Below are 13260 nucleotides of genomic sequence, written 5' to 3'. Positions count from 1 at the left end.
AAATTTCAAGATAAAAAGCTGAATTTAAAAGGAGGAGGAGCAGAAGGGGAAGGAGGAGGAGGGGGAAGCGAGGGAGGAGGAGGAGGAGGAAGGCAGAGGCCCAAGGGTCTGGGTCACATAGAGTGATAGAGTGCGGCACAAGAGGATCCTGAAGAGTTAGGCGGGGCCAGACTTGGGGGGGATACTTCCTCCCTCTGGACCTCAGTTCCTCCATCTATTCAATGGGGATAACATTGGTTCTCCCAGAGGGCCTGCTCTGGGGATCGGATAAACCCATACAAAGGAAGGCAAGTGCCTCCAAGGCCCTTGGTGGGAGCTGGGAGCCAACATGAGGCAGAGTGTGTTAGTGAGCAAAGTGTAGCTAACCTTTGGCAATGAACTTGGTTCAAATCTCAGCACTGCCGCTTATTATCTGGGTGACCTTGAGTAAGTCACCTCCCCTATTTGAGCCTCTGTTATCTCATCTAAAACAGAGGCTTAGCAAGGCAGCGTCATCCTTCCTCTTTGTAAAGATGAATCTTTTCCTCCCTGCTGTGGCCCACCCCCATGCAGGGCCAGTGGGCAGCTGTGAGGAGCCCAGGTCGTGTGAATCTGCTGGTTGTCACACAAAAGTCTAACTGTGCTTGAGGCTGAAGACAGTAGGGCAGGGATGGAACCCCAAGAGATGCCAGGAAAGGGAACAATAGCTCTTGGCAGACTCAGAATGCCAGGTCAGGAGAGAGGCTAGGGGAGGGTAGTCTGAAATCCCCAGGTCAAAGGGCCTCTTCACATTTTTACAATTTCAAAACACAAGCTCTAATTGTTTATCTTTTCCCCTCAACACCACTTACCTTTTCTCCCACGATTCCTGGCTCCCCGACCAGGCCAATGAATCCCATAAATCCCTATGAGACACATTCACGAAGGCAAGAGAAACAACGTGAATCCAGGGACCCAGCCCTCCTGCTCCTTCCCCTGAAGCTCATCTCCCAGGTGTCTCCCGCCCGTGCCTGGTCACCCAGCCAGCATGGGGCTGTGCCGGGGAGAGCGCTGCCTCTCTCTGGGCACCGTTCTGACTTCCCTCACTCCACCAGATGGTTCTGATTTTGAAGCCAAGCAGCGGGGCCGCTGCCAACATCCCTGGGAGCGCCACACATTCTTCCCGCGCCAGAAGCAGGCTGGGAGGCTGCCACATTTGGAGAGCTGGGGTTGGGCGGGGGGTGGCCCTTAAGCTGAGCTGGGAAGAGGCCATCTGTGCCCATCTTTCGGGGCTCTGGGGCTGTTTCAAAGAGTGAAACAAACCCGCTGGCTGGGATAGAAATACCGTAACAGCCTCCGCCAAGAGAACCGATTGGAATCGGGGAGGCGGAGGCCTCTTTACTGTCTTCTGAAAGGCCTCCTTGCCTTTTTCTGAAAGGGTGCACACACAGACACACGCTGCAGCTCCCGCTGCTCTGCTGAACTCTGCTGGGTGACAACTTGCCTCTGGGTTCCAGGGGGTTCTTCTAGGTGGCCCCAGTCCTTGCCATCTCCCTGAGCAGGCAAACACGCACATGCGCATCGAGGGTGGACAGCCTAGAGGGGTCACCTAGGAAGGCCCATCAATTTCTTATTCAGGCCCCACCTTCTTCCCTGCTAAGGAAAATGCAAACTGAGAGGGGAGGGCCTTGTGTGGTTCAGGAGTGCACAAGTGGCTTTGGAAGAACCCAGATTTGCAGCCAAGAGGTTCTGGGTGAATTAGGAAAGACGGAGGGATGAGTGGATTTGTTCCATAAAATCCGCTCCCTGTCCCCCAAACCCTGGCCAGAGTAAAATGAGACCTTGGGCCAGGAATAGGCCAGAGGTTGTGTACTCAGGCAATAAAGCCGGCCCAGCTGTCAGTCAACTACCACAAGAGGGTTACCTCTGGGATCCACACTTTCTTATCTAAAGACAGTTTCAAAATAGTCACTTCAGCGAGGGCCACACGTGTCTTGCTGCTGCAGCCTGGGATGTCAGCTCTGGTTGTGTGGCTCCAAAGACCACGCACCTTCCCCTCCAGCCCAAGGCCTGCAAAGCATGTGGTTGTGAACAGGGCCTGGATCTCCTGTACATCCCAGCACCACACTGGCACTACACATGGTGGATCCTGCACCTGCCCCTGGTTCCCTGGGCTCAGAGACCTTTCTGAAGTATAAGGTAAGAGGGATGAGGCACTAGGTATAAGGTCATAGCTAACATGTCACAGAAAACCAAATACTTGATTTTTGCAACAACTTATTTTTAAAAATTAATTAGAGCATTTTCTAAGTGATAGCAATATTATAACAACAGCTTCAACATATTGAGCACTTCCTGTGTGCCAAGCCCTGTACCTGGCACTTTATCTATTTCACTGTCATTCAGTCTTCAGGTGTGTGGGTTCTGGGCAAATCAGTCTCTCAGAGCCTCATCTGCAGAATGGGAGACAATAAAGGTACCTCCCTACTTCCTGGCACTGTTCTGAATACGGGAGATGGTGCACGATGCGTAGAGGTACTTCATACATGTTCGCTCTTTCCCATCCCCTCTTAATTTATTTTACAAGGGCACAGGGGTAAGACAGAGGCCTGGGCTTCCCACAAGGGAGCAGTCAGACATTTAGAGGATGCCGAATGAAGGGAATAAAAACTGCTCTGTTAAAAGGCCCCTGCCTGGCTGGCCCAGAGAAACAGAAATTTCATAGCTACTTTAAATTTATGAGATGTTGGGTCCTGGAAGGCAAGCGGGTCATAAACCTCTAACAAGAAGCCAAACAGGATCCTAATGAATAACAGCCATACAGCAAGTGCCCCATCCCCCGACCTGCACCCCTGGGACCCCCCCCGGGGTTCTGTCCCACAACATCCTGGCAGGCCTGTTCTTGAGGCTGGTCCAGAGAGGCCAGGCCCAGAAGTCCAGGCAGGTCGACGGAGAAGCAGCTCGGAAAGCTGTGGGCATGACTGGCTCCTCTACGGCTGGCAAGGCGGGCATGGGAGGAGGCAGCATTGTTACCCACAGCGTGCGCTGCACAGGCAGGATCCGAGTTCCCAGTTTTGGGGAGGAGGCTAGCCTGGTCCTCACATTGCCTACAGATAAAGGGCCATTGTCTGCTACGGGAGGTTTTCTTCCTCCTCTCATATGCTAGGCATTGGGGATGCAACTGAGAATGAAAGGGCTATGGACCCTGAGCTGGACTAGACAGCTCAGTGTGACGTGTTTACATGCGTGGCTGCCCCTGGAGGGGGTGTCTTGAAGGCAAGACCCATGCCCTGTTCCCAGCACCTCGGCCAGGGCCTGGCAGGCAGTCTGTGCTCTGTTAGAGACATGTCAGGGCTCAGGAGGTTGGAGAGTTTTCAGCCCTCGAGGCAGGCATTGGGAACCCAGCAGACCTCAGTGTCAATCTTGCCTCTGACAGTGATGTTACTGCCTGTGAGATCTCGGACAAGTTACTTAACTTCCCAGAGCCTCAGTTTCCTCATTTGCAAAATGAGGATAGTAATACCTACTGCCATAGACGATTGTGTAGATAGCATTTGGCACAGAGTCTGGAACCTAACAGGTGACTAATAAATGTCACTGTTATTGGGTTGTTGCGAAAGTAATTGTTTTTGCCATTATAATGGTAAAAACTGTGATTACTTTTGCACCAACCCAGTACTATGATTACAAGGAGGTCCTATGGTGTGAGCTTCAGAACTTTCCCAGGGATCCTCTGATTCTGCAGTGAACAGAAAATGCCTCCCCTTTCACTGGGACCACATGGGGTGGGGGCCAAGGGAACGGCTGGCATGGTACCTCCATGTGCCTTATAGCAGCCACAGGGTTCCAGCTCTGCCTCCTTCCTGCTACTGTCCAAGCTGCCTGGGCAGCAAGTTGGGTGTTCTGCTGACCAAATGAGCCTGGGCTGCTCCAGGCAAGGTTCCCACCTGTCCTGGGCTTAGTTCTGCCACTATCCCACTTGGTGATCTTGGTCAAACCTGCTTCTCCTTCATAAATCCCAGATTGCCAACATGGACTAGAATCTGGGGGTTCTAAACCTGGGGTCACTGTCAGGCTCTATGAATGGAATTCAGAGGGTATATCAACTTGAATGGAAAAAAATTAAAACTCTTTTATTTTCATGAACCTCTAATTGAAATTTAGCATTTGCCTCAAATATGAGTGTAGGCAACAAACCACAGTAGTATTACCAGGACCTGGGACTGTCCCAGAAAGTGACATGTCACATTACAATCATTGCTGCAGAGATCTCAAAATATATCACTAAGGCTTGGCATTACTTCAAAATTGAGGCCGCTGTTACACCTGCTACTAGAACTCATTATTTAATGCATTGCCAAAGAAGCATATATATGAATATATTATATTTTAACATATTTTCATAATTGCATTTCTATATAATCAGTTTCCTTTGTTTTTAATTTTATGCATTTATAAACTCTATTCTGAGAAGGGGATCCCTGGGCTTTTCCAGCCTGGCAAAGAAATCCAAGGCACAAAATATGGTTAGGGCTCTTAGATACAGTGATTTCCAAGGATGTTTGTGTTCTGACTTCCAAGACCCTGCATATCTATTTCCCGAGGGCCCTACCATTAGCATAACTATGAAACTGAATTTGCTGATCAAATCACCTTTTTTTTCCAATCAGGAAATATATCCAGGCCGCGGCAGCCTTTCCAAACTCCCGGGCTTCCCACAGAATGCGCTCGAATGACACTGGAAAGATTTCAAAAATCCAGGCCTCCCCCTGCTTTAATTCCTTTCTTCCCCCAACAGATGTTGCAGGCCTGGTGAGGAAGCCCATCGTGTGTGACTCTCACGCCACTGACGGGGTTTCACGGCGCAGCCAAATTCCTCTACGGCCATCTCCAGCATCAGTCCTTCCGGCTTGAGGAAGCCCCTTCCATGAATGAGCTCCGTACTTAAAGGAGTGGAGGAGATGAACACCTCTCCACCTTGGAGCCCAGAGGTTAAGCTTTCAGGAGGCCCGAGGGCTGGGCAGGAAGGACTGAAGCTGTCCGTCTGCCCATCCCTCAGAGTTGTTTCTCTGGACTTTAATTGAAGGTCGTGATCCTCAAACCTCCATTTTAATGACTAGTTGCAACCTCTTCTCTTCTTCAGACCTTGACCCAGCTTCTCAACCAGCCAGAGCCACTGGTTTGAATTTCATCTTCTATATAATTTAGGGATGCCTAGACCAAGGGCCCTTGGCAAGTGGTAACACCTCTCTGGCCTTTGGCTTCCTGATCTTTAAGCTGATGGGAACATGAGCAACGACTGCCAAGGGCTCCTCCAGTTTTAATGTCCTGGGGGAGCAGCCACATAATCTCTTTGGGCAAATGCACCAAAAACCTGTGTGTAGAGTCAGGCTGTGGGGAAAAGCTGTCGTGACTATGATCCACAGCTTTCTCATTTACAGACTTCCCCGCTCTGAGGGTCACCGTCTACATCCATGAAAGGGGTAGAGGACTGAACCTACCTCTGGAGTTGTTCTGAGAATTACACGAGGTGGTGCATGGAGGGTGCTGGGCAAAGGGCTTGGCACAGAGTAAGGGCCCAATAAATGGAGCCACTCATTCAGAGACCGTTGCTAACTAACCTGCTCTCCCACAGGCCCCGGCCGACCAGGATCCCCTGGTTCCCCCTGCAAAGAGACAAAGAAGAGGATGGATTGGGATGGGAGATGAAAGTCTAGACCTCCTGGGGAAGTCCCAGGCCTGCTGGCCTTAGTTGCCATTAGCGGGGATGAACCAGGGATCTTATCTCCAGTGTGTGGCCTTGGAGACCCCCAACAAATGGGCAGAGTCAAAGGGGTACTTGGACAGAACCTCAGGCAGACATGACTCTAGTCACCCATTCCCTCTGAGGGGGCCTTGGCTTACTCAGCACCCAGATGTGTATGTCTCATCTAGGTCCTTAAGAAGCCCATTGCATTTTGTGGAGGTGGAAAATGAGGCCCAGAGAGGTGAAGTGACCTGCCTGAGGTCACACAGTGAGCCAGAGGTAGGGCTAGAACCGAAACCTTGGTCTGCCCAGTTGAAATGCACATTCTGGGCCAGGTGCAGTGGCTCATGCCTGTAATCCCAGCACTTTGGGAACCCGAGGCGGGCGAATCACCTGAGGTCACGAGTTCGAGACCAGCCTGGCCAACATGGAGGAACCCCGTCTCTACTAAAAATACAAAAATTAGCTGGGTGTGGTGCTGCATGCCTGTAATCCCATCTACTGGGGAGGCTGAGGCAGGAGAATTGCTTGAACCCAGGAGGTGGAGGTTGCAGTGAGCCGAGATTGCACCACTGTACTCCAGTCTGGGTGACAAGAGCGACACTGTCAAAAAAAAAAAAAAAAAAAAAAAAAGAATGCACATTCCCACTGCATCAGGCTGCCCTATCTCAGGAAGAGTAGAGAAATGGGACATCAGGGCACCAGGGTCCTAGACCTCAACACACCAGAGCTCTGCCACCAGCTCACAGGTGGCTGGGGTGAGTCCCATCTCTGCTCTGGGCTCAGCCTCCCCAGCTATAAAGAAGGGAAATCAGACTCATTTGTCTTCAAGGCTCTGTCCCACTTTCACATTGGGTGGCCTATCTCGGCCTTGTCTGTCTGTTTTGTCCCATGCTGAGGTGGCTCCTGCTCCTCAGGCAGCCACAGCTGTCTTGGTCTCCCCACAGCAGACCTGTGGGATAAATCCACACACACGATGTCACCGCTCCCACCACAGAAACCCAACTGGTATCTGAGGGAGAGAGGCCGAAACCTCTGATGGCAGGACATGGGCTCGGGCTAGCCAGGAGTTTGGCGCATACATGGGTGTGGCTTACTGCAAGCCTGGGTGGAGCCTCCTCCCCCTTCAGCTCCTCCCTGGAACTCATGAAAACTAGAGGGGCCAGGACAGATAAGTGGGTCATTTCCCCAGAAGGGAGGGAGATATGGATGACCTGGGCTCCCCCTGGCTCTGTCCTAACCTCCTGTGGGTTTGCCCATCTGCAAACTTGACCCGACAATCTTTTGCCCAGAATGGCTGGGAAAACTCCAACTCAAGGGGAGTCCTTGGGAAACTATTAAGTGAGGCTGCCCATGGGCTGAGGACCATTACTCTCCTATCTTGGGCCAGGTCTTTTTTGATAACATTTTTTAAAAACCCTGTTAATATATGTACTATCTATTTATTATGCAGAATAGGGAAAATGTAGAGGCCCACAGAAGAAAATGAAAATCTCCTATTGTTCCACCACCCAGAGATAATCCCTGTCCACTTTCTAGCCTCTGCTCTGTGCGTAAAGAAACAGGGTGCCATGTGGGCCAGGATGGTCTCGATCTCTTGATCTTGTGATCCACCTGCCTCAGCTTCCCAAAGTGCTGGGATTACAGGTGTGAGCCACTGCACCCAGTCAACATGGTGAAACTCCATCTCTACTAAAAATATAAAAAAATTAGCTGGGCGCAGTGCTGCATGCCTGTAGTTCCAGCTACTTGGGAGGCTGAGGCAGGAGGACCAGTTGAACCTGGGAGGCAGAGGTAGCAGTGAGCCGATCACACCACTGCACTCCAGCCTGGCAACAGAGGGAGACTCCATCTCAAAAAAAAAAAAAGAAGGAAAAAAGAAAAAAACAGAAACGGTGCAACCCAGCCCCTGCCACAGGCTCACACTTGAACATTCCCTTTTATAACCTGTTTCCTCCACCACCCCCACCCCACATTCAGGCAACTTCCCATCTTGTAAAATAGCCCGAAACACCATCTAGGGTGGCTGCACTATATCCCACTACTTGAACAATCCCCCACAGCTGGACACTTAGGTTATGTCCATTTTTTTTCTCCTTTACCAATACTTTGTTCTAAATGGGAACCAATTTTTTTCTCCCTTTTCACAACTGGCCATGGGATTTGGGGCTTGACTTGGGGCCCAAATATGTAGGGCCCCCTCTTTCCTCTTGTCCCCAGGGATCTCTAGGTCCCCTCACCTTCACGCCATCCAGGCCGGGCCTCCCAGGAAACCCCTTCCTGCCAGGCTGACCCTGCAACAGAGAGACAGGTAAGTGGGAGAAGCTGGACAGGGGCAACATGGCTGGGGTCCAGGGGCTCCAAGGACCTGGCACAGGGTATCCATAGCTGTAGAGAGCCACGTACCCTGATGGACAGGGGCATAGAACCCTGAGTCCACCAGATGGCCAGCTGTCCTGGAATACAGGCAGGGTTTCCAGCTGCATGAACTCAGGGAAGCCTCCCCCATCCCTGGGTTGGTCTTCTTGTTGTAAATGAGGAAGATGACACCTGCCTTCAGGGAGTGAGGGAAAGGAAGGAACTTGGCAGATGATCGGGGGTGCAGGGAAGTAACAGTTTATGCAAGTGGTCCTCAAAGTGTGGCCTGAGGACTCCAGGGGTCCCGGAGGGTTCACGAGGTCAAAATGATTTTCATAATAACACTAAGATGTCATTCGCCTTTGTCACTCTCACTCTGGTGAATGTAAGTGGCATCTTCCTGAGGCTGCATGGCGCGTGATAGTCAGTGGATTGAATGCAGAAGCAGAGCTGAGAAGCCAGCTGACTTCTATTAAGCCAGACATTAAAGAGATCTGCAAAAATGGTAACACAATGCCACTCTTTCCACTCAATTATTTTGCTATGGAAAATAGAGTGAATTCTCCTAAAAATATAATTTTTATCAACAGGAAATGAGTTTATGATTAATCTTCAATGAATGAATGAATACATTTAAAGTCTCTTGGTTTTAGTTACTAATCTCAGTAGGTGTAACCCACACAAACAAAAGTCTTTGGGTCCTCCGTCATTTTTAAGAGTGTAAAAAGCTCTGGATACCAGAAATTTCATGAGCTGCTGGTTTATGCCATGGCTGGGATCAAGAGGGGGTGTAGGACAAGTGACTTTGGGAAGGCAGCTGGGAAGAGTGCAGGGGGCTCGGGCTGAGGGCCCAGGCAGGGCGTCCCCACTGCCTGGCTGTGAGATGTTGAGCTAAAGCCTTCACTCTCGTTTGCCTCTTCTCTAATGAAACCAAGGAAAGCAATCCTGTGTCATGGGAGAATCAAGGAGAATAAATACTGACATGAAGCACTTGGCACATAGGAGGTGGGCAGTGACAGTCAGTTTCCTGGCTCTTGTCTCTCTCCTTTGGGGTGTCTCCTAGTTCTCTCTCTGGCTGGTGCAAGGCCCTCACTGATGACTTCCCTCTGGAGCACTGGCCAGATGTTGCCCTGCCTGCGCACAGCTGGCTCAGCTCCCATGAATGCCACCTACCCCAGGCCAGTGACACTCACCTCCAAGCCAGGGGCCCCTGGCGGCCCCATGGGTCCCTCATCTCCCTAGAGTTGGGAGACACGAGAGAGGAAAAAAGGAGAAAGTTAATCCAGTTGGACTTGTGGAGATCTTGTCCTGCATGGAGGGAAAGGGATGGACGGAGGAGAGCCCCCCTGGACAAAGAGAAACAGCACCCCTGGCCCACCTGCCTGGCCCCACCCAGGGCAGAGGCTCCACTGGCCATGGCCTAGAGGCCAGGCTACACAGCGACTTCCAGTGAATGGAGACTCCAGGCTTCGTGGAAGTCCTGGGCATGAGAGTTAAACCCCATTGTGTGCTGTGAGGAACAGAGCCTCAAACTGCAGCTCAAAGATGTAGGCTCTGAGTTCTGCCATTTGCTCACTGGCAGACCTCAGCCTCACTGTGTCTCAGTTTCCCAGATTGGAGAAGATCATCCTCAAATATAATAAGTGGCTTCAGCTGAGTTCCTGGAGGTCAGCAATGATGCCTTATTCTTTCTTGCAGCCACCCCCAAACATCACTCGGGATGGTGCAGTGTCTAGGGGGTGTTTGGTGAATGAATGAATGAATGAAGATGTGAACAAGTGGCAGGCATACATAGGGCTTTCTTGAGTGGTAATGTGAGCGTAGACAGAAGCATGTGGCTGGTGCCATTCCCTCCTCTCCCCTTCCTTCCCGCTTCTGGCCCATGAGACTCTCCAGGTGCTCCCCACCCCCACAGGCTCAGGCAGCCTCCTAATTGGCTCCTTCTGGCATGCCAGGCCTGACCAAGGGGCTCCCTCCAGAGCCACCCCCCAGCTCCTTTCCCCCAGCTTCCAGGAAAGCAGCTCCACGTGGCTCCCAGAGCCAGCGCTGGGACCCCGCCAGACCCAGAGCCAGCCCAAGAAGGGATCCATGTCAGCTGGATGCCCGCCTGCGGTCGCGGTGAATCTGGGCTTCCCGCACCCTCAGCCCAAGGCTGTGTGTCACGGGGGCCTGGCGCCTGAGCTAAGGTAGGCGTGGCACGGGAAGGCTAAGAATGGCCTCGTGCACAGGGCAAAATCAGGGGCCCACCCATTTAGTGCCCACCTGGTGCTCCAACAGCCCCATAGAGACCCCTCCCAACCCACTTCATCAAGTGCACATAAATAAGCAAATCGATGCTCTGCCACTAACTGTGCAAGTCATTGTAATATTCTGGAGGTGCCCCTAGGCCACTCCCAGGAAGCACAGAGTTGACAACATAGGAAGTATGTCATGGGCTTTGGGCTCAAGCAGACTTGCGTTCCCATTGCAGCCCTGCCTGCTACTAACCATAAGACCTGACTGAGTCTCTTTTCCTCTGTGGGCCTCAGTGGCCTCATCTGTAAAATGGGGCTGACAATTCCTACTCCCCCATTAATGCCCTGATAAACTGCTACCATGAGCATGGCATTGGCAGTAGTTCTGGGAAAGAAAACCCCAGGGTGACGAGGGTGCAGCGGAGGGAAGGTGCGGGGAAGCCACTCTGCCAGGTGACAGCAAGGCAGAGAAGGTCCCTGGAAGAGGCATGGGGCACGACTGTATAGGATGAGCTGGTGGGTGAGTCTGGGGCAGCCCTGGGTGGTGTCCTGGCTGAGGGGGCTCCAGCTCCAGCTAAGGCCTTCAGTACCCAGGACAGGGTAGGCTGGGGGCTGCAATCAGGCCAGGATGGGCAGTGGAGCGGGGCCAGACAGTCTCACCTCAGGCCCCAGCTGCCCACGGGGTCCCGGCAGGCCTCGGGCTCCAGGCTTACCCTGGGGAGAAGGGAACAAAAAGGGAGTCTCAGAGGCGGTACCTCCATCTCCATCACAGGCTGGCAAGGCACCCCCTGCTTCCAAGCCAGGCAGCCAGCCCTTGAGGCCTGTGGTTTCTGCAGAGCTGTCTGCTCCTCCAACTGGAGCTGCCCTGGGCAGGTACTCACCTTCATGCCTTCTGGGCCGTTGTCACCAGGGGGGCCGATGTCTCCTGGGAATCCCTGAGGGGAAGCAGAGAGCAGGGTCACCCATGGGGGCTGCGAAGGGAGTGCTACGGGTATGCGTCTTGCAGGGAGACTGACCGGGTTTCCATCTCATCCTGCTGGGATGGGATCCCAGGCAGGTCAGTTAACCACCTTGATCCCACAGTCCTCAGTTCTAAAACAGGGTGCATGGTTCCAGTCCTGACACCTCAGGGAGTTGCTCAGACAATACACCGGATGGTGCAGGAAAGCATTAAGGTTGTAACATGGAAGGTCACACTCAAGGTCGTTATTTCTCAAATCCGGTGCTGCTACTGGGTCAGAATTATGGGTGTCTGGGGACATTGCTCCCCAGGGCCAGCCACGCCTTGCCCTGAGAAGTCTTGTCTTTTGACTGCAGGAATCCTGCAGAGAGGATGATTTTCTGGGTTTGCTGTGACTGTGAAAGCATTGAAAAGCACTGATTTAATTAACCTCAGCTCCAGTCATCATAAGCTGAAGTCCTTCGTACATCTTGGACACATGTGTTGGACTCTGCCCCACTCCACCTATAGGGGCTCCCTGCTTCCCAGTGAGGGCCATTCCCCTGGGATGACTGTACAATAGAAGGTTCTTCCCACATGGAGCGGAGTCACCTCCCTTCCCTGCAATACCCTTGTGCTCCTCCTTAGGGCCCCACAGAGCACAGGGACTCCCTCTCCCCACAGTGGTCTTTGCACAATTTGGAGACCTGTTACGCAGTTCCCAGAGCCCTGCCCTCCTCCTGTGTGACCCTGGGCAAGTTCCTTAGCCTCTCTGGGCCTCAGCTTTCTCATCTGTAAAATGGTGCCCATAACACCTCCCTTACAGAGCTATTCTTAAGTTTAAATGGAACCAGCAAAGTTGCAAGTGCTCAGTAAAAATCTGCATCCAAAATGATTTTGGGTCCTGTACTCTGGGAAAAGAAGTCTGCCTGGGGTGGGCCCATCTCTAAGTGAGAACTTAGCAATCGGGATGCTGAGCAAATCCTGATGCTCACTCGCATCTAACCCATTGATGAATGAGAGATAATTCACCCGGGTGCTGGAGAGCTGGAGCTCCCTCCCATGGTCTCAGGGAAAGAAGCAGACAGGGTGCTGACGCACTTATCAGCTTCTGCCTTCAGCTGAGCAGAGCTATCTCCTGGCTACAGAGTCGGCCAATCAAAACAGAACACAAAGATGGGAGAGGTTGATGGCTAAATTGTCCAGGGACCCAGGAGAGGGCCAAAGCAGACCTTATTTGCTCCTACATAGTGGAGCGACCCTGAGGAAGCCACTTTCCTGCTCTGTGACTCAGTTTCTTCAACTGTAAACCGGTGGTGGTAATATCTCCCTCATGCGGCTGTTGTGGCGATTCAGCAAGTTCTCATCTCAAGGATACTACACGGCCTCCTGGCACCAGGAGGTGCCTAATAAATATGAGGGAGCATGCCTTCCACCCTCACGGGCCAGAATGCTTGGAAAGCCGGACTCTCAGAAAAGCCTTTTTCCAGTGACCAGAGGAGGGAATTGGGGCCATGGAGGAGAGGCCAAGTCCATTTGTCTAAAGATAGGACGGTGTCATGGCCAAAGTCAACACAATGGAAAGTCAGAACTTGTAGCTTTTAGGAAACATTTCCTCATCCATCCGAGTGATAGCAGAAGTGATCTTTGGAAGGGTCCGGCCTATCCGCAGAGCCACACTTTTGTCTTGGATGCAGAGACCTCATGGGTGAACAAGACCTGGAGGCCAGGGAGTTGTGGGTGGGAGGCTCCAACTGAGGTTGGCCTGGGTGCCAATGATCCTGAGAGGCACAGCAGCCCCGGCTCCTGCTCAGCCCAGCTCTCTAGACACGAGACCCATGTTAAAGAGAGGGGGGTCAAAGAGAACCCAGCCAGCTTGCTTCGCAACATTATGTGTGAATTCCGAGTTGATCATTCAGGTGTAGCCTACTATGCCAATGATCACACACATCAGAAACCCTCAGGCTCTCTCCTTACTCAACTAGAGTTATTATATTAATTGCTAAATCTATCCTTATTTCTCA

General features: G+C 52.0%; 1 protein-coding gene across 7 annotated transcripts in view; it reads right to left on the bottom strand.

Moving 5' to 3' along the window:
- Positions 1-13260, bottom strand: part of COL27A1 (collagen type XXVII alpha 1 chain) — a 160070-nt gene that overhangs the window by 62827 nt on the left and 83983 nt on the right. For 6 of the 7 annotated variants that reach the window (XR_010123360.1, XR_010123361.1, XM_063649839.1 and 3 more), the window contains 6 exons: positions 11178-11231; positions 10957-11010; positions 9256-9300; positions 7945-7998; positions 5580-5624; positions 831-884 (listed from right to left, as the gene is read on the bottom strand). Coding sequence is in view for 5 of the 7 variants with exons in the window: in XM_063649839.1 (XP_063505909.1) it covers positions 831-884; positions 5580-5624; positions 7945-7998; positions 9256-9300; positions 10957-11010; positions 11178-11231 (306 nt within the window). In the remaining 2 variants the exon portion in view is untranslated. The remainder of the gene's footprint in view (positions 1-830; positions 885-5579; positions 5625-7944; positions 7999-9255; positions 9301-10956; positions 11011-11177; positions 11232-13260) is intronic. The other variant, XM_063649842.1, reaches the window with a different exon arrangement.

This window comes from Pongo pygmaeus, chromosome 13 (genome assembly GCF_028885625.2).
Source record: "Pongo pygmaeus isolate AG05252 chromosome 13, NHGRI_mPonPyg2-v2.0_pri, whole genome shotgun sequence".
Classification (NCBI taxonomy): Eukaryota; Metazoa; Chordata; class Mammalia; order Primates; family Hominidae; genus Pongo; species Pongo pygmaeus.
The sequence above is the reverse complement of the archived record's forward strand: the minus strand, read 5'-3'. Positions and strand labels throughout refer to the sequence as shown.